General features: G+C 42.6%; 1 protein-coding gene across 2 annotated transcripts; it reads left to right on the top strand.

Annotated features, from left to right (window-relative positions):
- Nucleotides 1–107: 107 nt before the first annotated feature.
- GPNMB (glycoprotein nmb) lies at nt 108–27,241 on the top strand (the record flags this gene model as incomplete). Of its 2 annotated transcripts, none has more annotated exons than XM_082846375.1 (11): nt 108–177; nt 7,472–7,624; nt 9,534–9,677; nt 11,675–11,824; nt 14,290–14,448; nt 14,784–15,095; nt 19,327–19,425; nt 20,653–20,755; nt 22,729–22,943; nt 26,550–26,646; nt 27,091–27,241. In XM_082846375.1, 11 exons carry the CDS (start codon nt 108–110, stop codon nt 27,239–27,241), a joined length of 1,653 nt encoding a protein of 550 aa, XP_082702501.1. The 2 variants fall into 2 exon arrangements, with proteins under 2 accessions (XP_082702501.1, XP_082702500.1); XM_082846374.1 differs by having other exon boundaries at nt 14,784–15,099; nt 19,295–19,425.
- Between the last annotated feature and the right edge of the window lie 717 nt (nt 27,242–27,958).

Raw genomic sequence — 27,958 nt, 5'->3', positions numbered from 1 at the left:
AAGGAGTGGAGCACAGCAAAAACCAGAAGAACACTGTTGCTCTTAGCGGATGGAGCCAGAGGAGTTACAAGTTAAACCTTGATTGCCGGGATCCGTGAGAATTCAGCATGGAATGTCTCTACTGTTTCCTGGGATTTCTGCTGCTGGCTGCAAGACTGCCACTTGATGCTGCCAAACGTGAGTAACTGTCCATTTCTGTATTTTTAACCCATTCTCTGGCTATTGTCTGAAGTGATGGGTTTGTCTGAAGTAACTCTGCCTGAGCCCAAAGTTGGACTTTAGGAAGATTTCACGCTCACTTGTTTCTTCTTCTGAAAACCGTTGGGGATGTTGAAAGTACGGCAGAATGCGTTCAGTCCCCATTCTTTGCTCCAGGCTCTTGAAGTGAAAGACGTGCAGCCCCTCTGCTGTGGAGCTTTTTTCTATCAAAACTGCCACCCACTCTGTTAGAGACATTGCCGGGGTGGGGGGGGGGCGGTGATGAAGGGCACAGTCTCTGGCTTGAGACCACAGCAACGCTACCCACTAAATTTTGTTTCGTTGCCATCCAACAGGAAAGAGCCTCAGATGAAATGGGGCCCAAAATCTGGAATCAGACTTTCTAATAATCCCAACCCAGAAGCTATCGCCAATCCTGCTGAGGGAATTCCCTGGTGGTTTGGACTCCATGCTTTCACTGCCGAGAGCCCAGCTTTGATCCCTGGTCAGGGAACTAAGATCCCACAAGCCGCTTGACAAAAAAAAATCCTGCTGATAGGTTTTCACAGACCTGCAGGAGTTTGCTGCCACTGTAGTGAGGATACTGAGAAAAGCGCTAAAGCCCTGGGTCTCTTTTCTAGTTAGAGTAGAGGCTGGGGACTTTTTAACAATGCTGATGCCCAGATCAATGAGATGAGAATCTTTGGAGGCGGGGTTGCAGCATCCTTGTTTAAAAATCTCCTCTTGTGATTGGAACGGAAGCCAGAGCTGCGAGCCACTGAGCTCACCGGTGGCCCACTTGTCCAGTCCAGGGGATGGGCGGCCATGGCAGCCCCTATCCTCCAGTGGAGTGGGAGAAGGAAGTGAATTAGACATCTCCCAGAAGGTTTACTCCACCTCACTCCAGTAGAGTGACAACGTTCCCTGGAGGAAAAGTCCTGATTTTGCCAGACGACCCCACGGGAGGGGGGGGGGGGGGAAGGTAGGCGCTGAGAAGGGACCCACCATGTGTGCTCACTGAGCTGGCCGCCTTAAATCAGTCGGCTAGTCCTCACAGCCCCCTTTGTGGAGCACATGGTCCTCCCACTCTTTAACGGGTGAGCAAACGAGCCCAGGTCCGGCTTTTCACCTGCTGGGCCCAGATCGGAGAGTGGAGGATCCTGGACACACGTGCACGCGTTCCTCTCACTCCTCCCAGCGGGAGAGAAAAGCCCTACAGCGAAGAGGTCCTTGCAGAGTGCGATGCCCGGAGGCGGCTGGGTGGAGGAGAAAGAGAGGGGGGCGCTGCAGGCTCGTGGAATGGGGGGTGGGGGGCGCTGGGCGCGCCGGGAGCCCGCGGTGCTGGGGTTCCGGGATGGAGACCTGGGCTGGGGGGTAGGGGAGGAGAGTGTCGGGAGGCCAGTTGTGCCGCCAGCGCTGAGGCCGGTGACGGGGCAGGAAGAGGAGCAGCGACTTTGACCCAGGAGCCCAGATGCAGGGGCTGTGCCGGCGCGGGGCCGGGCCGGAGAGCGGCGACCCGGGATTTGTCACTCGTCTGGGCCGCACGGGGCCTTGCAACAGCCCGGGGAGGCCGGGCAAGCTGGCGCTGTTCCCCTGTCCCAGGCAAGGGGGAAGGGCCGCACGGCGGATACGAGGACGAGGAAGGCTTTCGTGGCAGCCGCTGTCCTTCCTGCCAGCCGTGGGGCTGGACCACGAGTGACTGGCCCCTGCACCTAATTCTAGCCTCCGGTCCACCAGCACCCCCTTGCTCTGCTCAGCAAGGCAGATCAGTCTGAGGCTGGCCGGCAGTTTGAGAGGAGGCCCAACCTATTACCAGGTAACAAAACCTGCTGTGCTTGGCTTCACCTTGCCTTAAGAAGAAATATCCTGGCCGCAAAAAATAAGGATGGGTAGAACTTAGCAGTATATAAGACACCAAGGGATTCCTTGCCATTTTCCAGTCACAGCCGTGGTAAAAAGAGGAAGGAGAGGCTATTGACAGAGTAGCTCACAAGTGGCCAAGCCGCCATGTCTCTGCTAGTAGAGCAGGGCGTCCGAAGGGTAGAGGGAACAGCCACAGGGGTGCTGGGTGTGACCCCATTTACCTTCACATCTATTCCCCTCCCCACTTTCTTTTTTAAAGTCTTACTGTTGGGGTTTTTTTATTTTTTATTCTATTTTTTAATTCTACTTTTTATTTTGAGGTTATTGTAGATTCACATGCACTTTCAAGAAATAATACAAAGAGGTCCCCGCTATGTACTCTTTACGGGGTTTCTCCCAGTGGTAACATTTTGCAAAGTTGTAGTACAATGTGGCAACCAAGATATTGACATTGACACGGTCAAAATACAGAACAGTCACATCACCACAAAGATCCAAACCCACTTCCCTTTCCCACTCCACCCAACCCCCAGCCCCTGGCAACCACTAATCCATTCTCTAGTTTTATAATTTTGTAACTTCAAGAATGTTAGAGAAATGGAATCATACAGTATGTAATTTAGGGGAACTGGCTCTTTTTTACTCAACATAATTTATTGAGGTTGTTGTGTGTATCAGTAGCCAGTTCTTTATCACTGAGTGGTATGCCGGACTACATGGATGTACCACAGTTTATCCATTCGCCCACTGAAAGATTTCTGGGTTGTCGCAGCTTAGGCTATTATGAGTAAAGCTGCTCTGAACATTAATGTACAGGTTTTTATGTGAACATAAGTTTCCATTTTTCTGGGACAAATGCCCATGAGTACGACTGCTTGGTTGCATAGTAATTGCATGTTTAGTTTTACAAGAAACTGCCAGACTGTTTTCCAGAATGGCGGTACCATTTCCACCGGCAGTGTATGAGTGATTCAGTTTCTCTACATCTTCACCTACATCTGATGTAATTTGTTTTTAATAAATTTATTTATTCTACTTTTGGCTGCATTGGGTCTTCGTTGATGAGTGTGGGCTTTCTCTAGTCAGGGCGAGCAGGGGCTACTCTTCGTTGTGGTGGTCAGGCTTCTCATTGCGGTGGCTTCTCTTGCTGCAGAGCACAGGCTCTAGGCACACGAGCTTCAGCAGTTGTGGTGCGGGGGCTCAGTAGTTGTGGCTCATGGGCTTAGTTGCTCTGTGGCATGTGGGATCTTCCTGGACCAGGGCTTGAACCCATGGTCCCTGCATTGGCAGGCGGATTCCTAACCACTGAGCCACCAGGGAAGCCCCTGATGTCAGTATTTTTAATTTTAGTCTTTCTGATAGGTATGCAGTGATATCTCATTGTGGTTTTAATGTGCATTTACTCACTGGCTAATGATATTGAACATCTTTTCATGTGTTACTTTGTCTTCTGTACATCCTCATCTGTGAAATGTCTGGTCAGGTCTTTCACCTGGATTATTTGATTTTTTAACACTGAGTTTTGAAAATCCTTTATATGTTCTAGATATTATTCCTCTTTTGGAAATGTGGTTTGCAAATATTTTTCTCCCTGTAATGTGCCTTTTTACTCTCTTCACATGGTATTTCACAGAGCAAAATTTTTTAATTTTAATGAGGCCCAGTTTATCAGTTTCTCCTGTTATAAATTATGGCTTTGGTGTTAAGTCTAAGAATTCTTGCCTACCTAGAACCTGAAGATTTTTCCTATGTTTTTTACTTTTTTACAGTGCCATGTGTTGAAAGGCTATCTTTTCTCCATTGGATTATATTTGCAAAAATCCGTAGGGCATATCTGTGAGTCTATTTCTGGGTTTTATAGTCTGTTCTATGGGCCTATGTGTCTATTCCTTGTCACTTGCCTTTTAAGTTTGTATTTTTCCTTGATTTTTGACATTTATTTTTTTCAATTTATTTTTTTTTATTTATTTATTTTTTGGCTGTGTTGGGTGTTCGTTGCTGCACATGAGCTTTCTCTAGTTGCGGCGAGCAGGGACTACCCTTCATTGCAGTGCCCGGGCTTCTCATTGTGGTGGCTTCTCTTGTTGCGGAGCACGGGCTCTAGAGCACGGGGGCTTCAGTGGATGCAGCGCATGGGCTCTAGAGCACAGGCTCAGTAGTTGTGGTGCACGGGCTTAGTTGCTGCGCAGCATGTGGTATCTTCCCGGGCCAGGGCTCGAACCCGTGTCCCCTGCATTGGCAGGTGGATTCTTAACCACTGTGCCACCAGGGAGGCCCAGACTTTTGACATTTAAAATCAGTGGAGAAATCTGTGTTTGGATTATGTTTCTGGAAACGCTGACATTCACTCAGGATCTGAGGAAGAGGAAGACTTCGGAAGAGTAGAAAAAACTGATCCTGGGACTCAAAGATGCCAATCTTCATTTCTACTTGATTACAGATGACTCTGAGTGAATCGTATCACTTCTCTAGGCCTGAATTTCTTTCTTTCTTTTTTTTTTTTTTTTGCGGTACACGGGCCTCTCGCTGTTGTGGCCTCTCCCGTTGCAGAGCACAGGCTCCGGACGCTCAGGCTCGGCGGCCATGGCTCACGGGCCCAGCCGCTCCGCGGCATGTGGGATCTTCCCGGACCAGGGCACGAACCCGTGTCCCCTGCATCGGCAGGTGGACTCTCAACCACTGCGCCACCAGGGAAGCCCTAGGCCTGAATTTCTTCATCTATAAATGAAAGGATTTGAACGAACTACTCTTAGTTCTTTCTATATAGAACATTCTACCATTCCATGACTCAACATTCAACTGAATTTCCAGTTATAATAAACATTTATTGATAAATTTCCTGCCCTCACTTTGTTCCTTTTTGGAAACAGATACTATCTCACAGTATCACAGGACATGTGGTTTTTTGCCTGATGTGAAGGCCCAGAGAAGAAACATGGCCTGAAATCCCACAGCCTGTTTCGTAGTGGGTTCTGTAACTTCCAGCTCAATGTTCTTTCCCACTCAATCTGCCTCCATTATAAGAAGGCAATTACATGCTTCCCCTTCCTCCTACCAACAAAGAGGAATAGAAGGCAGAGGCTAGTGGCATCCATTCAGTATGACTTCTCTGAGTACCTTCTAAATACTGCCCCTCATAGGAGGCCTCTTTCAGGATGTAAAAGAAAAGGCAGCGTTCCTGGCTCTGAGTCCATAGCCAGCCCAAGACACAAGACCATATGACTAGATGAGACAACAGTTTATAGCAGTGTATGATTAGGGGCTGGCAAGGGTTATAGACAGTGGAATAGGTTGAGTAAGACATTTATTGTCTCAATCCACCCAAAGGTAGACAAGGCTGGAGGAAGAGCTCAACAATATCGTCAAGGACTCTTTCTTTTCATCCATCTATTCTGACACCCTTGGTGTGCTGGCCTGCTTCCTCAGATTTTTTCCCTCATGGTTAAATATGGCTGTCACAGTCCAGGCATCACATCATTATACTACTGTCTCCAAAATAAATTCTCAGGAGGAAAAAATGGAGTTTTTTCCCACTTTTTTTTTTTTTTTAATAATAGAGAAAAATGTTTCCCAGAAGCCTCCATCAGACTTACACTCAGCTCCCGTCAGCCAGGATCTAATCATCAGTTCCTGCCCAAACTGTAAGGAAAGCTAGGAAAGTGATCCTCTAGCATTTTGAATCATTACGGTAAAAACTCTGCAACAAGAGAAAGAGGACAGGTGCAGGCAGGAACTGTCTGCTACAGTCCTCAAAGAAAGGACAGACAATGTGACCACCAGACTTATCAGGAAAGGCAAAAAGACAGACATCAAGATTGGAAAGAAATTTAAAAGAATTGGAATACTATAAACCCTGGAGCAACCACTCAGAACAAAGAGGTATAGCTAATAAGTCAATAATGCAGATAAAATGGAATCCAAAAATAATCCCAGTAAGTATAAGAAAAGAAGAAAAAAGGAATAAAGAACAGAATGGATAAATAGAAAACATATAGTAGACAAATCCCACAATATTGATAATTACATTAAATGTAAATTACCTAAACACTCCAAATAAAGGGTGAAAATTATTAGACTATTTTTTTTAAAAAAACAATATGCTGTCTACAAGAAACCCGCTTCAAATATAAAAGTATTTATAGGTTAAAAGTAAAGGGATGGGGACTTTCCTGGTGGCACAGTGGTTAAGAACCCTCCTGCCAATGGAGGGTACACGGGTTTGATCCCTGGTCTGGGAAGATTCCACATGCCACAGAGCAACTAAGCCGGTGCACCACAACTGCTGAGCCTGTGCTCTAGAGCTCGTGAGCCACAACTACTGAGCCCGTGTGCCACAACTACTGAAGCCCACGCGCCTAGGGCCTGTGCTTCGCAGCAAGAGAAGCCACCACAATGAGAAGCCTGCGCACCACAATGAAGAGTAGCCCCCACTCGCCACAACTAGAGAAAGCCCGCGTGCAGCAATGAAGACCCAAGACAGCCAAAAATAAATGTAAATTAATTAATTTAAAAAAATTTTAAATATGCAAAAAAAAGTAAAAGGATGGAAAAAGATGTACCAGTTAAGCACTAATATCCAAGTATTCTTCAGAACAAGGAATATTAGCAAAGAAAAAAAGTCAATTCCTAATGTTAAAAGGGTCAATTCATCAAGAAGACTTAACAATTTAAAATAGAGCTTCAAAATACATAAAGCAGATAATGCCAACTGAAAGACAAAGTTGGCAAACTGGCACATCCATAATTACAGTTGAAGATTTCAACGTTCCTCTTTCAGTAACGAAATAACAAGCACACAGAAAATCAACAGGAACAGAGAAGTTGCCAAAGACAATACCAACCAGCTTGACATAAGTGACATTAAAAAAAACACAATACTACACAACTGTATATGGAACGTTCACCAAGACAGACCATGTGCTGCGCCATAAAAACATTTGTTCAGCAGTGGGCCCTCCAGGACTGGTACATGTCTCCTGGAACCTTGGAGGCATTCCTCAGCCTGGCATTCCTTGAGCCAAGTAAACCATTCAGAATGGAAAAAGATGAAAAACTGTTCTGAACATCATTGGCATCAGTGTCTTTCCTAATGATAGTGTATCAAATCCAAATATTCAGAAGACATGTTTTGAGAAACCAAATGATGTCTAAGAAATACTGACATTCAAAACTTTTCCTTGATCCACTTAAAGTACGTAAAGAGATAGGGTCTAGGGTCTGAGTACTTGTATTCAACGTATTTCCAGTACACATTTTTTTAAAAAGCACTTTCTATCTGCTTCACATATTGGAAATATTATGTATGTGCTTTCCAATCTTATGAAGTGAAAAGTTGCTTTAACCATTGTTAGATAATACTAAATGAGAGATGAGGTAGACAAAATAATTTTTTTTTCAAATATTTTTATAGGCGTTCATGATGTGCTGAGCAATGAAAGACCTTCTGGTTATATGCGGGAGCACAGGCAATTAAATGGCTGGTCATCAGATGAAAATGACTGGAATGAAAAACTCTATCCAGTGTGGAAGAGGGGAGACTCGAGGTGGAAAAACTCTTGGAAAGGTAAATCAAAAGACTCAACCAAAACAACTGTAATTTCTTTTTTTCTTAATTTCAAGTGTACAACATAGTGATTCAATTTTTTTTAACTGAAGTATAGTTAATTTACAATGTTGTGTTAATTTCTGCTTACAGCCAAGTGATTCCGATATATATATATTTATATGTTCGTATATATATGAAGACACATTCTTTTTTTTAATATTCTTTTCCATTATGGTTTATCTCAGGATATTGAATATAGTTCTATAGTTCCCTGCACTATACAGTAGGACCTTGTTGTTTATCCATTCTATATGTAACAGTTTGCATCTGCCGACCCCAAACTCCCAGTTCATCCCTCCCCAACTTCTCCTCCCCCTTGGCAATAACAAGTCCGTTCTCTATGTCTGTGAGTCTCTTTCTCTTTCGTAGATAGGTTCGTGTCATATTTTAAATTCCACACATAAGTGCTATCGTATGGTATTTGTCTTTCCTTTCTGACTTCACTTAGTATGATAAACTCTAGGTCCATCCATGTTGCTGCAAATGGCATTATTTCATTCTTTTTTATGGCTGAGTAGTAGTCTATTGTATATCTGTACCACATCTTCTTTATCCATGCATCTGTTGATGGACATTTAGGTTGTTCCATGTGTTGGCTACTGTGAACAGTGCTGCTGTGAACATAGGGGATCATGTATCTTTTTGAATTATAATTTTGTCTGGCTATAGTCCCAGGAGTGGGATTGCTGGGTCATGTGGTAATTCTATTTTTAGTTTTTTGAAGAACTTCCATACTGTTTTCCATAGTAACAGTACCAATTTACATTCCCACTAACAGTGTAAGAGGGTTCCCTTTCCTCCACACCCTCTCCAACATTTATTATTTCTGGACTTTTTGTTGATGGCCATTCTGACTGGTGTGAGTTGATACCTCACTGTAGTTTTGATTTACATTTCTCTAATAATTAGCAATATTGAGCATCTTTTCATGTTCCTATTGGCCATCTGTATGTCTTCTTTGGAGACATGTCTAGTTAGGTCTTCTGCCCATTTTCCGATTGGGTTGTTTGATTTTTGTTGTTGAGTTGTATGAGCTGTTTGTATATTCTGGAAATTAATCCCTTGTCAGTCACATCGTTTGCAAATATTTTCTCCCATTCCACAGGCTGTCTTCTAATTTTGTTTATGGTTCCCTTGGCTGTGCAAAAGCTTGTAAGTTTGATTCGGTTGCATCCGCCAAACAGCTGTAATTTCTTATTTCAGTTAGCCTTGTAGATTGCAGATCACAGGGCTCATGGTGCGTCCATGAATGACAGCACTCTAGTTACCAAGTGGGAGGCACCTGGATTTGGCAATCTTTCCTTTATCTCAACACTATCACTTTCTAAACTCCTCTCCCCCACCACACGCACAGTAAAATCGCCTTAGAAATTTACAACTGGTGCCTCTTGGAAGATTTCGAAGAGCAAGCAGGTTTGGCCTCAAACTTAAGTAACTGATGTGGGAATGGTCATCTCCAGAAGTTCTGAGACTCCAGGGCACTTTGACCATCTCAAAAGTGTGGTTTCTCAGAAAGTTAATATCTTTCTGTTCATATCAAAAGCCAATGAATCCTTCAGTCATTGGTCTTGAAATTGAAAATTGCAAACCTTTAATACCTGTCTCCTCAATCCAATTAAATAGATTTTTAATTAATTTAAGGAAATGTTCTTTCTGTGGTTAGAGAATTCTTCAATTGGTCTGACTTTTTAAGTTTGTCTTCTGGAATGTTGTACTCTGACAGCAAAAGCGAAGAATTCTGCAAATAGTTTGTAAAGAGGCATAAGGGTCCTCTGGTTCTTATTTGTAGATTTAACTTTACTTTTTTTTGTTTATCAGTGAAAGGGAACAGAGGTGTTTGATTGAGCTCCACTTTTCTATGTCCTAGGAGGCCGCGTGCAGGCACTCCTTACCAGTGATGCACCGGCACTGGTGGGCTCAACTATAACATTCGCAGTGAACCTGGTATTCCCCAGATGCCAACAGGAAGGTGCCAGTGGCAACACAGTCTATGAGAAGAACTTCAGAAATGGTAAGGAATGTTAGTCACATTACAGGAACATGCTAGTTCTCCTAACTACTGGAGACCCTCCTCATAAACCTTAACGCTCACAGGTACTTCTATAAATGCAAGATGCTGCAGTTGCCCCTTGTCACCCCCTCCTCAAGTTGGATGACAGGGAATGTGAATATGTCCCTCCATCAACATCAGTCAAATCCATTTCAGCCAATGGGTGTCTCTCCACTACTTGGAACTCTCCTCAAATCTACGTTGGGAGGCTTGGCCTTTTTTTTTTTTTTTTTGGCTGCCCTTTGCTGCATGTGGGATCTGAGTTCCCCGACCAGGCATCGAACCCATACCCCCCTGCACTGGGAGCTCGGAGTCTTAACCACTGGACCTCCAGGGAAGTCCCGAGGCTTGGCCTTTTCTTAGTGCCCAGTTGATTGGACAGAGAATACCTTGTTGATTCTCACATTTGGGTTTTATTACTTGGACTTCTTCTGGCTACTCAAAGAATAGTCAGTTTGTCAGATCTTTGTTAATCACATAGGCTTCTGCTCACAAGAATTCCTTAAACTGTGTGCCTAGCACAAATGCTAAGATGTGTCTATTTTGGTGTTGCTTTGCTCTTAGTTAAAGCAGATAAGCTCTTTGCCCATGTTAAAGAGCACAAATGATTACAAATACATCAAGGGGGATTATCTTGTTAGAACTGTACAGCCTTAAAAGCTCAGGTAATTACTGAGATTCCTCAGTCAGTAACAAGGCTGATAAGTGCAGTTATGATCTCATTTTATTACTTAGAACTTCTGTGAAACAGTTGATGTGTTTATTTCTTATTAATTCTTCATCTTCCTATGAAGCAAACAATGAATTCTGTGTAGAAAGAGTTTGATAATTAAAAAGTGTTGTTTACAATCGTCTGTAGCATTTTTTCTTTCCTTCTAAAAAAGTTAATTCTTATGAATGTTTCAAATGGCAATCTAACCCTCTGAGCACTTTTATATGAAAGAGTCCTTGTGACTTATGAAAAGTTATATAAAGTATATATCACCACTAGAAGAAACTAGAATTTTTGAAGAAATGACTAATTCCAGGTGTAGGACAGGGAAAGTACCACATGAACCAGGGACATCTTGTTGTCCCAGAAAACAAGGGAGTGATGGGGACATGTCACAGGGACACGGAAGGCAGCTAGAGGGGCTCCTACTGGCCATATTTGGAACAATTTAAGAATAAAAAAATAATGGCTGTAGTAGATTGATAAATAAAAAGGCTCTTCATAAATGTCAGTGACATAAAAAAAACAAGAGGGTGGAGGGATTGTTCTAGATGAAAAGATATTGATCATGACTAGTTTAAAATGGAAAACTGATGTTTTCCCAAACATACAGAAAAGTAGAAAGCAGATACTTCGAGATTCAACAAATTTAACATTTTTTTTCTGTTTCCATCTATCTATCTACCTATCTATGTATCTATCATCTATCTACATTTCTAGGCATATTTCTTTTTTTTTTTCTGAATCATTTGAAGAAACAAAATAGCCAAATGTATGATGTGACCCTTGACTGTGGTAGGCGTGGCGATGACGTGGTTATGTAAGAGAATGTCCTTATTCTTTGGAGATGTGTGCTGAAGTCTTTAGGAGAGGAGAGTCATGATGTCAAATGAATCAGGGGAGAAAAGCTACAGATAGAGAGAGTGTATCAAAGTAAAAAGATACAGCATCCCTCAGTTTGGTTTGAATATGCTTGTGATTTGGAGACCCAATATGAAGATAAACATATTAAGTGATAGCTCTAAATTTCCTGAAAAATTGCTTTATATAAAACTCATTGAAATATAACATGTAGGCAGAAAAATGCACAGGTCGTAAAGGTACCATTAGATGAATTCTGAATATTAGGGTTTTAGTTCTCCAACCATATTTAAATGAGTTATGAAAAAATATGAAAATGTGTTTAATTCAATGAAGAGCATTGAGTATTCTGAGTCAATCATGGCGTGTTCCTTTCTCTCTTTAGATACTGGTCCATCTCCTGACCCATATGTTTACAACTGGACAGCATGGACAGAGGACGGTGACTGGGGAAATGGCACCAGACAAGGCCATCACGGGAAGCCTTTCCCTCACCCCCGAAAATGGAATTTCGTCTTTGTGTTCCACACACTTGGTTGGACTTTTACAAACCCCCTTAGCTGCTTCTTTACCTTTCCTTCAAATTTCAAATTTTTTCTCTTTCCGTATTCTATAATTGAGAATTACAACCCTGGGAGTTTAACAACAGTTACTCTTTTAACTTTCCTTAGCTGGAGTGGAGGGTGAGGGATAAAAATTAAATCTTGGTTAGCCTTGCCGTATCTCCAGGACATCAAATAATTAAAACGAGAAAAAAGACAGGTTCAGCTTTCTTTTTTTTAAGACAAAACTACTCAATTTTTTTCCATCTAAAACAGTAATATGAAAAATAATATTTATTTGCATCGCACACGGATGGGCATTTGCTGATTTATTATTTAATTTTTTTATGTTTTTAAAAGCATTTTCAGAATTTAACTTATGCTCTTTGTAGGAAATTTGGAAAATGCAGAAAAACACAAATGAAAAATCAGTCACCGTAATTCACACCAGAGATTATCATTGTTAACATGATGGTGTTTTCTCTACCAGTATTTCTTTGTTTCTTTTTTCTTAGTATTTCTTGATTAAGATCATAAAATATAGACATTTTGATCAATATCATGAGCATTGACTAAAATTCTTGCATGGCTTGTGGGATCTTAGTTCCTTGACCAGGTATCAAACCCAGGCCCCGGCAGTGAAAGCACCGAGTCCTAACCACTGGACCGCGTGAGAGTTCTCTAAACTTTTTTATATACATTATTTTAATGACTGCATAATATTCTATTGAGTAAAAGTATAATAATCTAACTACTCTTCTTCTTTGACATAGCCTACCCTCTTTTTTTTTTAACCACAAATGGTATCCGCTTTGCTTTACTATTAGTGAAGTGATTTTTTTTTTTTAAGGAGGACTAAATTTAGGTTATTAGCAAAGCTGCTAAATTCTTAGTTAAAAATCTTACCAGGTGCCACCTGGCTCTGAGTATTGCAAATCTGCTACCAGCCATGCAGACTCCAAATCTCTAAATGTTTGGTCTGTCTTCATGAATTACAGCTTCTCTTTCTTCAGTTAACTTACTTAGAAATCAAAATAACATATTAATAATACATGGTCCAATTGAACAGAGTACAAAATATATAACAAATACTATGCTCGTCTATTTAAATCAGCTGATTTAAAGCTGACTTTTTTCAGTCCCTTCATGGCCCTGTCAGTTAATTCCCCAAGTGTCATGATTTCTTTGACCTGACAGTTTGCATGGAGTCACTTAGGCTCACTAACACTCCAGATTCTGTTCAGCCTAGTTAACAACTATTAACTTAACTAGTTAAGATGTCTTTATTTAACATCAGTTTCCAGCCCAGAAACCGCTGTTTTCCTAACAGGACGTTTTTGAATTTCCATCTTCTGCTGAGGTCTCAGAGTTAACTAATGTTTTTCCTCAGCCAAGCGCTGCCTCTGTGGTCGGTGCCAGAACTAACATTTCCTCACGTATCACTAATTCCAAGAGACACCTCTTCCCCCTATAACCTCTAACAGAACTGGCTCTTCATTTCAAGGTAAAGGGGGATCGCGAGCCTTTCCTGACACTTTATTTTCTATTTTTTGGGCTGCAACTTGCGGCGTGGGGTATCTTAGTTCCCCGACCAGGGATCGAACCCGTGGCCCCTGCAGTGGAAGCACAGAATCTTAACCACTGGACCACCAGGGAAGTCGTCCCTTTCCTAACACCTTTGACCATGTGATGAACATGGTCTTTAAACATCTCCATCTCACAAGCATCCATCTTACAGTACTTGTTGTTTCAATGACACATCTGTGCCAGGTGCCTCAAAAGGATTAGAAAAATCCTTGAGCCATGAAGGAGAGGAATTACTTTCACTAGCTAGCCAGTGGCAGTTAGATTTAGGTTAGAGTTGGAGAAAGAAAAAGAAGGATTCAAGGGCCCTAGAAATGTTAATGGAACTACTCCGTTCCTTTTTATACCCACAATGCCCTGTTTGTTTTCCATCACTTACTGCATTTTTATAAACAAACACTACTAGAAGGTGGAGGATTCTAGTTCCCTAAAAGAAAAAAGTTACTTAACAATATAGCTGAACTACTAATATTGTTACAAAAATAAGGTAGATTTTTGGATATATTTTTAACTCCCTTGGACACCTACATCAAATGTATTTTCTGGGGGAAACATATGTATTTCAAGTGCCAGATCACTTCGTTATACAAATTATTTATTTGTAAACTAAGGACTAATGGCATCCCACTAAACAGCTCTTTTCATTTTAATCAACTGTATACAACTACATTTATGTTTGTGAGATTGTTTTATAAGGTTTTATATGAAAATGAGCACTGCCTTCTTTTCTGAAGGAGCCAGGACTGCATCCCCATCCTGTTTTCCCTTTCCCAGAACTATCTCTAAATAGCAGTTGTTATGCTTTAAGAAACATCAACTTTCTGTAATGATCATATAATGTAGCCAATAACTAAACATTTCCATCCTCTCAAAGGTCAGTATTTCCAGAAACTGGGACAGTGTTCAGTGAGAGTTTCTATAAACACAGCCAATGTGACTCTTGGCCCTCAAATCATGGAAGTAACTGTCTATAGAAGATACCGACGGGCGTACGTTCCCATAGCAAAAGTGAAAGATGTGTATGTGGTAACAGGTGAGTGGACTGAACTGAGCGTGAGACACTTAGTTCTGATGATGTCAGTGGGTTAGAAAGAGTTCGAGCCAAGTATTCTGGGTTAGGTTAGATGTCATCTGGACTCCTTCTCAACCTTATATATTTAATAACATATTCCATCTATGTTTTCCAGAACAACCTGGGAAAACTCTAGCACACTTGTATAAGAAAAGGGAAAATGATGCTGAATTATCCCTAATTTTAATTTCTAACGTTTTTAGTTTAAAAACATTAAAGTCATCCACTTAAAGTCAAGCAGTGGTGACTTTCTTTCTTTCCTTTTTTTTTTTTGGTGGGGGGGATATATCTTTTAGATCAGATTCCTGTATTTGTGACTATGTCCCAGAAGAACAATCGAAATTCATCTGATGAAACCTTCCTCAAGGACCTCCCCATTACGTTCGATGTCCTGATTCATGATCCCAGCCACTTCCTCAATGAGTCTGCCATTTACTACAAGTGGAACTTTGGGGATAATACTGGTCTGTTTGTTTCCAACAATCACACTTTGAACCACACCTATGTTCTCAATGGAACCTTCAGTCTCAACCTCACTGTGCAAGCTACAGTGCCTGGACCTTGTCCTTCACCTTCACCCAGACCTCCAAAAACCACCGCTTCTTTGGGTAAGTGTTTTCCAGGTCTTTTTTGTTGTCAGGGTTCCTCAACAGCCAGAAAAAAAATTCATGTGGGTTGTATAATTAGATCCTTAGTTAAAGAGACTGTGTAAAAACTCTGCAATGATTCCATTTTCTACCTGTCGATTTCGTTTAGCTACTTTATCACCATCTTTAGTTGTTAGAGTTTGGAAGAAAGGAGAACGTGTTTAAAGTCACTTGGTGACTCGGATACAGCTCCTTGACCTTCCTAACTCTCACTGGCCCTTGTTATGCGTACGGATGCTTTCCCCCTTCTAGCCTGTCACATTTCTGTTTGCCTCCCTTTTTTTTTAGTTAAGAAACATTGACCCCTTGTAAACATTCAGGCCATCCCACTGTCCTTCCTCCCCCTCCCACATTTCCTTCCCACTGCCATTCTCCTCCCCGCCGTGCCCACATCCACCCCATGTCCCATGAAAACTCAGCCACCCTTAAATGTAGCTTACAGATACGCTCGAAAAAGAATGCACCTTGAGAATATTTCTTGGCTGGCAGGCTGGAAAGATTCCAGACGCTAAAATTATTCTAGATATAAGGCATAATTACTTAAATCCCACCTTCTAATAATAGTATATGAGGTCATTCAAGAAGTTCTTCAGAGTTTACTTTGTGAAGCATTAGCTTCCGTCTGATTCTACACCCTACCCCACACCATTACCATCCTTCCCCACTAAGCCATGAGTACATCTTGCCATGCCGGCATCCCGGGGATGGTAATAGACTGACATCCTCTCACTGGACACTAGAGGGCACCATCACCAAGTCGGGACAGAACACTCGATGATGATGTCCAGACTTGTTGCAATTGGTTTTTTTACCCAAACCTGTTAGATATAAATAATAAACTGTTATTAATAAGTGTGTTATTAATAAAAATATCTTGCTAAGTCAAGCATATCTAAAGCAAGACATTATAAGTAATTACCGATTTTGATTAATTCTTTCTTGGAATGTTTTAAATTATAAAATTAATGCATGTCCCTTAATAAAACTTCAAATACAGAAATTTCAAATAAAAGTGAAAGTTCCTCTTCATGCTCTCCTCTCGAGAGTTAAACCCTGTTAAGGGTTGGTAGTGTTTCTTTCCGGATCTTTTTCTGTATATTTACAAACATATTCTATAAATACATATAGGATTTGTGGTTTTGATTTTTAGGTAGATGGGTTCATGAAATATGTATTCTACAGTTTGCCTTTTTTCATTTAACAAACATCATAGACATCTTCCCGTTATCAGTACATTTAAGTCTGACTCACTTGATTCAGTGGCTTATGTATTTAACCATTCTCTTACTGGTGAATGATTCAGTTAAACCTAATTCCAGTTGCAAATATAACTGCATTGAACAACTCGAAACATGTAGCTTCATTCTGGTATTTCTATAGGAGAGTCAATTTATTTATCTACAAATTTATCTACAATTTATTTACAATTTATTTATTTATTTATATCTACAATTTATTTATCTACAATTTATTTATCAGTCTTCCTTACAAATAAGCAGACCAGGTGTAAAATTCAAAATAAATTACAGGTGCTTGTTACATCTGTCTAGAAACTCCTGAATGGTAAAAGTCTTAATGTTAGGTTATTTAATGTTAGTCTATCTTGAATTGCATTTTTATAAAGCTAGCTTATTTTTCTTAGAACATATTTGTATCATAACATGCAAAAAAATATATTTTAAGTCAATGAAAGAGTATTTTAAATTTGTTATTATTTTCTATAGGTTAGGCCATAAGATATAAGGTAGCAATTTGTTAAATTTGTTGAATTTGTTAAATTTCATAGTGAAAGGAAACTGCCTGGCTTTATCTAAAGGTGTTAGATCAACCGTAATCAACCCTGAAATGCCTTAGAGCAGCTGTGAGACTTAGGGAATGGAGGGATGGGAATACGTAATGGGACCCAAGGTGATGATAGGAGTCTGCCCATGACTTGAGAAAGGGGTTGGGGTACTTGTCCTCTGGAAGAGAGAACATTTTCAGCTATGCAGAGCATATTAACAGGCTTGGATTATTGAGCACTGGGTTATTATTTGACCAAAAATTATGTTGTCTCTGCTTTAGTAAGTGGCTTCAAAATGAGTACAGCTATTAAATAGAAACCAAATGCAACCAAAGGAGTGAGACAGAAGCAGAGCTGAAGTGGTGATTCAGGAAGATAATTACATTATAGGGCAGACAGGTATGCACTAGTTTTAAGCCACACAATTCTCCTCCCTTAGGTAACCGTGCCATTGATCATTTCTGTGTACAAATCTAGAAAGAAAAACCTTTGTAAGACTGATGCACAAATCTAAAAAGAAAAACCTTTGTAAGACTGATGCTAATCAGTGTAATATTATATATAATATGTATATATCATATATATATCATATCATGTAGAACTTTCCCAAAGAATCAAAGGATCTCACACCAATCTCTGAGTAACAGGGACATAAATAGTGAATTAAGTAGGATGCTTATCTTCTTCCCCATCTGTCTTTTAAAGTGTTAGTTTTTCTCCATTAGCCCTTTAATCATACTTTGACTTTATATGTGTAGATATAGATTTGACATTGTACATACCTCTGCAAAACTCCACATGCATTTTTATAAGCATTCTACCAAAGATAAAATCATGGACATTTATTAGTCATCTTTTATGAGAAGTTTTATTTTAAAAGATGGCAGGGTCATGATTCCATACTCTAACTTGACAGCTAAATTTCACCTGTCAAGACCTTCAAAATGAGATTTCTAGGGAAGAGCCAGCCATCTTTAATACCCTTCACAAACATATCTTTTGCTTCGGAGCCCATCAGTTAAATCTCAGAATAGGAAGAATGATTACCCTGTAACTTCCACAGGACCACCGTGAAACTCAGGGGACACAGCCAAGCCTGCCGTAGCAAAGCCCGCTGATAAACCACTGCATCTGAATCTGGCATGGCATCAGAAGCTTTCTGGGTTTTACCCAAACAGCACTTCCCAAACTGTGTGCCATGAAGCGCTACTTTCCAGAGATGCTCTGAGAACCGCTCTGCGAAGGTCCCTCTGAGCAAAGGAGCATCACAGGCACATTCATTCACCCACTAGAGGCTCTGAGGAGCCCTGGAGAAGTCTCCCAATTGGCTTCATACTTACATATCCCTATGTCAGAGATGCAGCTCTTATGAAGCTTTGATTCCCCCCAAACTGGGTCCATTTTCATGCCTTTGGAAATTTGAGACAGTAATGTTGTATTTTCAGTATTATATTTTCTTTCCAGTCTTTTTATCTTGTTAATGGAACGCCAACACCTTAATTAGAGCTTTTTAAATTGTAACTAATAGAGCATTAAATTCTTTGCTCTAATCACACTCAAAGGGTTATTTTTCAACAGCATCTTGTATTCACTCCTTTCCTTCCCCACACCTCTGCTCATCGTAGTGACTGTATGACTTCTAGAATGTAAACTTAGGATCTATGAGACACTCAAACAGGGAAAGAATTGCCTTTTTCCATGTTGTTTCCTTCTTATCATTTAAAATTATCCACCTTAACATTTAAAATTACATATCTTATTACATATATATGTTATAACACATCTGTACCTACATAGATGTATAGAAGTACATATTGGGATAAGGAAACAGATATTTATTAAATACTTCTACATGGCAGACAAGAGAAGCAAGTTTTATATATTTTATTTATAAAATTTTACTTAAGTTTTTTATTTTATTTAAGTTTTATAGTTCAACTCTAGTAGGTCAGTAAGTATTTTACAGATGAGCAAATTGAGGAAAGAGAGGTTAAATGACATGCCCATGGTCTCAAACAGCTAAAAACAAGGGGCCTAGAATTTGAGCCCGGAATACCTTCCTCCAAAATTACAATATAATTTTATCTGTTGTGGCCTGCTTTATTTCATCATGATTGTTGTACTACACATTTTAATATGGCTTCCACCTTTCATATGATATCTGTGCTTGAACAAGATACGGGATTGTGTTTACTTACATAATTTAACAATTTTATAATGCTTTATAGCTCTCACATCTATATGAATTGTTACCCATTTAGTTCAAATTTCTGCAGCAATTTAATAGTATAGAACTCTTGATGTTTTTCTAAAGAGCAAGTAGACAAATGTTTAGATCTTTGGTAATATCATGTACATCTTTTACGTTCTCAACAAGTACCCTAAAATCTTGTTATTCAGACTCTCCAGTACCTGCTGGTGACAATGCTCTGGAGCCGAGGGAGATTCCTGATGAAAAGTGCCATATTAACAGATACGGTTACTTTAAAGCCACCATCACAATTGTAGGTAAGACCACGGAGGAAAGATGTTAGAATCCACCTTGGGTCACCCACTCCCTTACCTGCCTCTGGAGGGGTGAGGATGGAGAGCAAGGGCACCCACTCTCTGTCCAAGGTGGTACCACATGTGCACAAGCAAAGACTCCACTAGTTGCTAGATTTCCACCTGCCTTCCCGGCCTTCCTTAGACATCCTGGTGGAAATGAGCCCTCTGTGAGGCCCACAGAGCAATGAGCCTGCCAGGGGGCCTGGACCTCCGACCCTCTGCAGCTCAGAAACCTGAATGAATGTGGCCTGAAGGAAGGCCAGTTGCAAATTCTCACAGCTCCCACTTTCCTTCCCTGGGTGATTTCACAAAGTCACACCTCCTGTGTGTAAGAAAGAGGGTTGAACAGGGCCACCACACCGGGCTGTGTGCTTGGGGCGCTGCTCACAGGTGCCCAACAGAGGAGACGGCTGGGGCTAAAACCCACATGGTGGTCCAGGGGCTACAACTCCACCTTCTGATGCAGGGGGTGCGGGTTCAATCCCTGGTGGGGGAGCTAAGATCCCACATGTCTCGCGGCCAAAAAGCCAAAACATAAAACGAGCAATATTGTAACAAATTCAATGAAGACTTTAAAAATGGTCCACACTCAAAACAAACAGGGCTTCCCTGGTGGCACAGTGGTTGGGAGTCCGCCTGCCGATGCAGGGGACGCGGGTTCGTGCCCCGGTGCGGGAAGATCCCACATGCCGCGGAGCGGCTGGGCCCGTGAGCCATGGCTGCTGAGCCTGCGCGTCCGGAGCCTGTGCTCCGCAACGGGAGAGGCCACAACAGTGAGAGGCCCGCGTACCGCAAAATAAAAAAAAATAATCAAAATAAATTAAAAAATAAACGCCAAGCTGTGCCTCCTGGGGCTGAGCCGCTTGGGCAGGAGAGACAGCAGCCGAGGCCTGAGCCTGGGCCTGCGCCCCTTCAGGGTCATCTTTCCCGGAAACACCTCCTCCAGTGGGTGCCGCCTCCTGACACACAGGCTCCAGAACTAAAGAGCAAGGTTGGGCTGAAGAGCTGTTCAGTTTGACTTTGAAAATGCTGCCTGGACATGTACCCAAAGCTCTGGGGCAGATTCCCGGGTCTGGGGTGGTGAGAAGCTGAGTCCGTTTTGTTTGGCCTTCTGATTGGTTAAGAGGTGGTTTGGTTTGGTTTGTGTTGTATTTTGATGTGTTTTTCTGCGGGGTATTGTTCCATTAGAGGGAATCCTAGAGGTTAACATCATCCAGGTGACAGACGTCCTGATGCCCGTGCCACAGCCTGACAACCCCCTGGTGGATTTCGTCGTGAACTGCCAAGGGAGGTGAGTACATTATCTCCAAGAAAGGGGCCAAGTGAGGACCCCAGGCTGAACAAAGGTCTTCATACCCCTCTCCCCTTTAAAGCTGATTTGGATTCTAGTTCCTCAGCAAGCCAGGATGAGGAAGGACCCTCCCACGTGCTCTCAAGCATGCACTTGCTTTGCTAGAGCTGAGCAATGCTCACCACCTTTAACTGTTGAAGAAGAATTACTGATTGAACACTTACTGTGTCCTTTACATTTTACTTCTGTTTTCATGTCAAATCCTCACACAATCGTATGAGTCTCCTCATTTACACCAGTGATAACAGTACCTCCCTAGGTGGCGGGTACCTGGCAGAGCAAGGTTCCTGGGTTGAAGTCTGGCTCAGAGCCTCGTAAGCTCCCTGAGGCTCCTCCGGAGTCAGGGGAGGCCATGTGGAAGCACTGTGTCCTTGTGCTAAGTAGTAGCAATGCCTGATCATCCTGTCTCGCTTTAAAACTTACAAAGCTCTTTCTAATGCGTTATATAATTTGACTTCCTAATGTTTGGTTATAACTATAGATAATAGACTGAATATAAACTAATTAATATATAAATACTATCTCAATTAAGCCATCAAATATGTGAATGACTTACTAATTTACATATAAGTAAATCAAGTAATTAAAATGTATGTGTATGTGATATATAAATTAATCAAGAGAATGGGCTGGTATAAAAACGAGGCCTTATCTGATCAAAACGGATAGCTCCAGGGAATTCCCTAGTGGTCCAGTGGTTAGGACTCTGCTCTTCCATTGCAGGGGGCACAGGTTCAATCCCTGGTCAGGGAACTAAGACCCTGCAAGCCGTGGGGTGCACCCCCCAAAAAGTGGGGGATAGCTCCATAGCTCTCTGGATTGGGGAGAGAATGGGATGAGGATGACAGAAAAAGAGAAAACCCTGACTGAGGAGGCACAGCTGCTTCAAGAGGCCAGGGGCCAGGTGAGAAGGGAACATGAACTCGTCTAATTTCCCACGCCCTCATCAGGCCCAGCTTCAGAGCCTGGTCTCGCCATCCAGGAAGTCTACTCAGAAGTGAGACAGTGGCTAAGACAGTAACACATGGTAGCCGAGTGGTTACAGGGACAGCTGTCAAAACTCTTTTATTCAAGTCTCAGCTCCACCTCTAACTGCTTTTTTAAGCTGGGGCCAGCGATCTCCCCTCCCAGAGCTAGTTTGTCACCTGCTGCATTAGGAAAGTATTACTTTCCTCATCAGGTCGTTGAGAGGAATAGACAAGACGATATCACTTATCAGAAACTCAGTGCCTTGCACACAGTAGGTGCTGCATAAACAGCTCTGGTTGCTGCTGCTGCCGTCGTCATATCTCTGGAGGAGCCCACGCAGGGCCGACTGGCATTTAATACTACCTTTGCCTAACACCTAAGCCGTCTGCATCTTTGGGCATCTAGAGAGCCAAAAAGGAGAGGGAAGTTCCCAGCAGCCCCTTGCCTTGGGGGACATCATTTTCTTCCTCCTCCAGCACCAGGGGCTCATCTTCCTGAGGATACAAAGGAAACAATGGCTCACACCCAGGCTTGTTTAAGAGTACATTAAGATCCCACATGCTGCGGAGCAACTAAGCCCATGCGCCACAACTCCTGAGCCTGCACTCTAGAGCCCGTGAACCACAACGACTGAGCCCGCGCGCCTAGAGCCCGTGTTCCGCAGCAAGAGAAGCCCACCGCAGCAAGAAGCCTGCCACCGCAACGAAGAGTAGCCCCCGCTCGCCACAACGAGAGAAAGCCCGCGCACAGCAACGAAGACCCAACGCAGCCAAAAATAAATAATTTTTTAAAAAATTTTTTAAAGAGTAAATTATATGTGACAATTTCATGTCATATGGTTTGAGTAAGAATAAGTAGGATTCCATTTTATAGAAATGTAGTGATTTTCTTTCTACACTGATGTCATATTCCTCTCTCTCTCTCTGCGTCATTCGTGCCCTCAGCATCCCCACAGAGGTCTGTACCGTCATCTCCGACCCCACCTGCCAGGTCACTCAGAACACAGTCTGCGACCCTGTGAACATGGACCTGGGCAATATGTGCTTGCTGACAGTGAGAAGAGCCTTTGGTGGGTCTGGGACATACTGTATGAACCTGACTCTGGGTGATGATGCAAGCCTGGCCCTCACGAGCACCCTCGTCTCTATCCCTGGAAGAGGTAAGTTTTGTTTTATGGTTGTATGAACATTTCATGTTGGAGATAAAGTGTGTGTCCAATACCAAAGCTACTCAAGGCTTCACTCTCAATATTTAGTTTTATTTCCATGTAAACTTCATTGAACTGTTGTTACCGTGGATTTGAGAAATGACATTAAAAGCCAACAGCAAATCTACTTAGGGAAGGGATGAGAGAGAGAAACCCAATGAAGTAATGGCCAGAGAAAAGCCTTTTGACGAAGAAAATCAGCTGTGATCATGGACCAGTAATAATGGGATGTGGTCACTGCATGCTCAGATAGATTTGTCATTCAAGAGGCAAGTGCAAAGCCCAACATGAAAAAATAACAATGGGGCTTCCCTGGTGGCGCAGTGGTTGAGAGTCCTCCTGCCGATGCAGGGGACACGGGTTCGTGCCCCGGTCTGGGAAGATCCCACATGCCGCGGAGCGGCTGGGCCCGTGAGCCATGGCCGCTGAGCCTGTGCGTCCGGAGCCTGTGCTCCGCAACGGGCGAGGCCACAACAGTGAGAGGCCCGTGTACCGCAAAAAAAAAAAAAAAAAAGTGTTGTCCAATTAAGCTACAACAAAGGGGAGGCTGGTATCATGTTGTCATTGGAATCCACCTGGGCAAAGATATGAAGCCATGAAGAGAAATGAGAAACCAGGTGGACTCCTGGTTCCCTTCTAACTTGCCATGTGCCCTTTCTTTCCCTTCCCAAATTCTACCAAGCATTACACTGAGACGGAAACAAACCAATTTACCTAGTCCTTAAATGTTCACCAGAAAAACTACTCCCTGTCCCCTTAATGCTGGGAGAGGTAAAATGTTAGCCAAGTGGTTGAAGGAATTTCATTGAGAAATTCCCATCTACTGGTGGCTGCTAATCTTCCCCAGCCCGTAAGGACTCTACCTGGTGACCCTAACTGAATTTCACTTATAACTGACTATGTTGTAAGATACTGCTTTACCTCTTAGAGGAAGTGCTACATGGTGGGACGGAAGGCACAGATTAAATTGTGTGCACATTACAGCACGTGTTTTGCTCCTTAGTTTGAGTATTGTTGGGTACAACCTAACAACTAACTCACAAATAACTCTTTCGGTCGTGGAGTCTATCTTATAAGGTGAAATGTCCTTAAACATATATTTACTCATTAACTATATAAAAGGCAGCTTTAACCTCATTGAAAGAAAAGCATAAGTAATCATGCATATAATTCTTTGCATGAGGGTTTATTGTTGGTGAGATCCAAGGTGTACGTTAAAAAAAAAAAAAGAAAAGAATGCAAAGGTACGCTGCTTCCTCCCAGGGAGGGTGCATGGGGTCTGGGGTGCAGAAGCGGGGAGCCGGGCTAAAAGAGGCAGCCGGAGCCTCTGTATTCGAGTGAGTGTGGATCTTCTACGCCATCACGTCCAGGAGCTACGGGGGTTGTTTTTCTTGTGCTGCTGCAGTTACTTTTAGAATTGCCTTTTAGAGTCCCAACCTATTCTGTGAAGCTTTCTCAGTTCTGGCCAACCACGGTTCTCTTACCTGGATTAGACGCTTGGATATTTGCTTCCCTTTAATCCTTCTTGTAGTGAGTGATAACTTTAGGTGTGACCTGAGCCATTTTTAAAATCCAAAAAAGGAAGCTCAGAAAGAGAGCTTTTAATCCGATGGGAATTGTAACTTGATGACTTGAGTTTCAAAGTCAGAATCTCAAAAGTCCATCACTGTTCAAAGGCAAACGTATTGCCTGTTAGCTGAAATGACCTTTAATCATTGATTCAAGGAACATTCACGAAGCACCTGCAATGCTTTCAACAAATATTCACTGGGCGTCCACTCCATGTCCATCACAGCTCCAGGCACCAGGTAGCCAGTTCTAGATAGAGTGGGAACAAGGTGAGGAAGGTCCCAGCTTTTGTGAGCAGAAAGAGGTAGTAAACAAATAAGGTGATATTGTGAAAACAATGAAACAAGGCGTGGAGAGTGACAAGCATGGGAGAGAGGGGGCAGAGGTTGGCTCTCTAGATTGGGACGTTGGGAAAGTCCTGCCAACGCAGTGGCACCCGCTTGGTGAAGCGCCTTCTCTGAATGAGAAGGGCGTCCTCCTCCACCTCTGAGACCTGCATTTCAAAAATGAGCAGCCGGGCTTCCCTGGTGGCGCAGTGGTTGAGAGTCCGCCTGCCGATGCAGGGGACACGGGTTCGTGCCCCGGTCCGGGAAGATCCCACGTGCCGCGGAGCGGCTGGGCCCGTGAGCCATGGCCACTGAGCCTGTGCGTCCGGAGCCTGTGCTCCGCAACGGGAGAGGCCACAACGGTGAGGGGCCCACGTACCGCAAAAAAAAAAAAAAAAAAAAAAAGCAGCCCATCTAGATCCTTATGCACCACAGGTAGGGTTTGGGTTTTATTCTGTGCGTAAGGGGAACCACTGGCAGGGTTGAAGCATGATCTGATCAATGCTTTTAGATGATCGTTCAGACTGCTGAGTGAAGCAAGGTTTATTGGAAAGTAGCAGTGGAAGCGAGTAGACAGTGAAGACGTCCTCTCAGGGAAGAGGGCTGGTGGCCGGGACTGTGATGGCGGCAGAGAAGATGGAGAGAAAATAGACCGACTCCAGTTATACTTTGGTGGCAGAGACAAGACTAGTTGATTTGCTGGGTTCTGGGAGTACAGAGAAGACATACTCCCTGCTTTATGGCTCTTACAGTCTAGCAGGAGAGAAATTTGTGTAAAGAAGTAATTGTGGGCTTCCCTGGTGACGCAGTGGTTAAGAATCCGCCTGCCGATGAAGGGGACACGGGTTCGAGCCCTGGTCTGGGAAGATCCCACACGCCACGGAGCAACTAAGCCCGTGTGCCACAACTACTGAGCCCGAGCTCTAGAGCCCGAGAGCCACAACTACTGGAGCCCGTGCACTTAGAGCCCATGCTCCGCAGCAAGAGAAGCCACCGCAATGAGCCCTCGCGCTGCAACGAAGAGTAGCCCCTGCTCACCTCAACTATAGAAAGCCCACGTGCAGCAATGAAGACCCAACGCAGCCAAAAATAAATAAAGTTTTTTAAAAAAAGTAATTGCAACACAGTGTGGTGGAGGCAGAGGAAGAGAGACAAGGAGAGAAGTGACAAAGGAAGGCATGACCTGGTGCCCGCATGCATGTCTGGAAGGTGTCCCAAAGGGGCAGACGCCGGAGATGAGTTGGGAGAAGGATGTTCCCGGCAGAGGGCGTGGAGATTTGAAAGAGCACGGGGAGGATGGATTTTTAGCACAGCTGGAAAGAAGGCAGTGGAAGATGAGGCCAGAGGAGTGTGCAGGAGGATCATGAAGACCTTCACCACGTGTGTGCAGCTGGGTCAGCTCAGACCCCATCAGGTATCTCTGGGACGTGATATCTGTCTCCTGAGCCCGTAACACAGTGTTCCAGACACGCTAACTCATTCTCTAAATGGAAGATAAGCTGCCCCCAAAGACTATGTATTATGTAATGGGAAAGATTACTGAAAGTGCAGAGAGAGCCATATATCTTCTGTTAGCTCTCTTCCTCATTGATTTAATTGCATTACAAGCAGCATGTCCTCGAGGTGGAAGTTGTCACTAATACGGTCTTGCTTTTGTTTTAAGACCCAGACTCCCTTTTAAGAATGGCAAATGGTACCCTGGTCTTCTTCGTTGTCTGCATGGCCATATTTGTCACTGTGATCGCCCTTTTGGTGTACAAGTAAGTTGCTGGTTCTAACACTTTAAATCACTAGAGTATATTGTCAAAAATAAATAGCATATTTCTGCACAAGTGGGCTGTTTTCCCTTTTTTGCTTTTAAGCATTTTGTATGTGGGAGGAAAATCTTCCACTGAATGACGAATACCAAACTAGCCTATTAATTTTGCTGTGTTTTTTTTAATCCCTAAAAATGCTACCAAATGTCAGTAACTTTACCAAATTGTGTCAGCTTAATGTTTAACATATAATCGCAAGTTATAGTAAGCAGACACATTTCTTGCATGAAGAAGAGAAAATAAATATATTTTCATAAGACATCAATGTCTTAAAAGCCATAAATTAAATAGAATTAACCATTCTGCACTTGGCATGTAAAAGACTGTAGAAAGCAACCTTTTCCAGCTGGAGATCTTTTTTTAATCTGTCCAACACATTGCTTTCAGAAAACACAAGGAATACAAACCAATAGAAAACAGCACTGGGATCATGGTCAGAGGCAAAGGCCTGAATGTTTTCCTCAATAGTGCAAAGATGCTCTTCCCCGGAAACCAGGAAGAAGATCCACTGCTCAAGAACCAACCGGGAATTCTTTAAATCTTCTGCCTTACTTCTGACCAACAGCTCACTCTTCAGCGCCATTTATGTCAGCTATGCTAGAGTGGATGACGATTAACTTTTTACAAATATTATCGTAAAATATATATTGTGGTTTAGGGAGGTCCAATTTTTATTATAGGTTAAATGACATTTTAGAGAGGTGGAGGGGAATTAAACTATGCACAGCCTCACCCATGTTATATTAACTGATAAAACCAGTTAGCAGTTAAACTACACACAGCCTCACCCATGTTATATTAACTGATAAAACCAGTTAGCAGCATTTTCTTTAGTGATGGTTTGTTTCACTTATAATGTCTTAGGTGATTAGTAGGATAGATACACTGTATCCAGAGTAGCAGAAGAAGGTACTTTCGTTAGAGTCTGACCTAGGTTAACTGGAAGGAGAGGCTGGACGTGTTCTAGCTTTCCATATGACCATATGCATAAAACCAGTGTATTCCTGTTCTGAAGGTCATGTTCCAAGCTACCTGAATCCTATGTCAATGAACATGCATGAGCTCCCAACAGAACACTAACAGGTAAGCCTTCAGTAGGCTCTGCATGCTTGTTATACTAAAAAAAAATACTAATCTAATAAATGATTGTGAATATGTTTGTGACCACCTGCCGAGCCCAAATGTGTAAAGGAACAGTACTCATTCATTCATTTTTCCCATGGACATTTATGTAGCACTTTTTGTATACCAGGCA

This window comes from Leucopleurus acutus, assembly GCF_964270905.1.
Source record: "Leucopleurus acutus genome assembly, chromosome: 9".
NCBI classification, from domain to species: Eukaryota; Metazoa; Chordata; class Mammalia; order Artiodactyla; family Delphinidae; genus Leucopleurus; species Leucopleurus acutus.
This window is presented reverse-complemented; position numbering and strand designations above follow the sequence as displayed.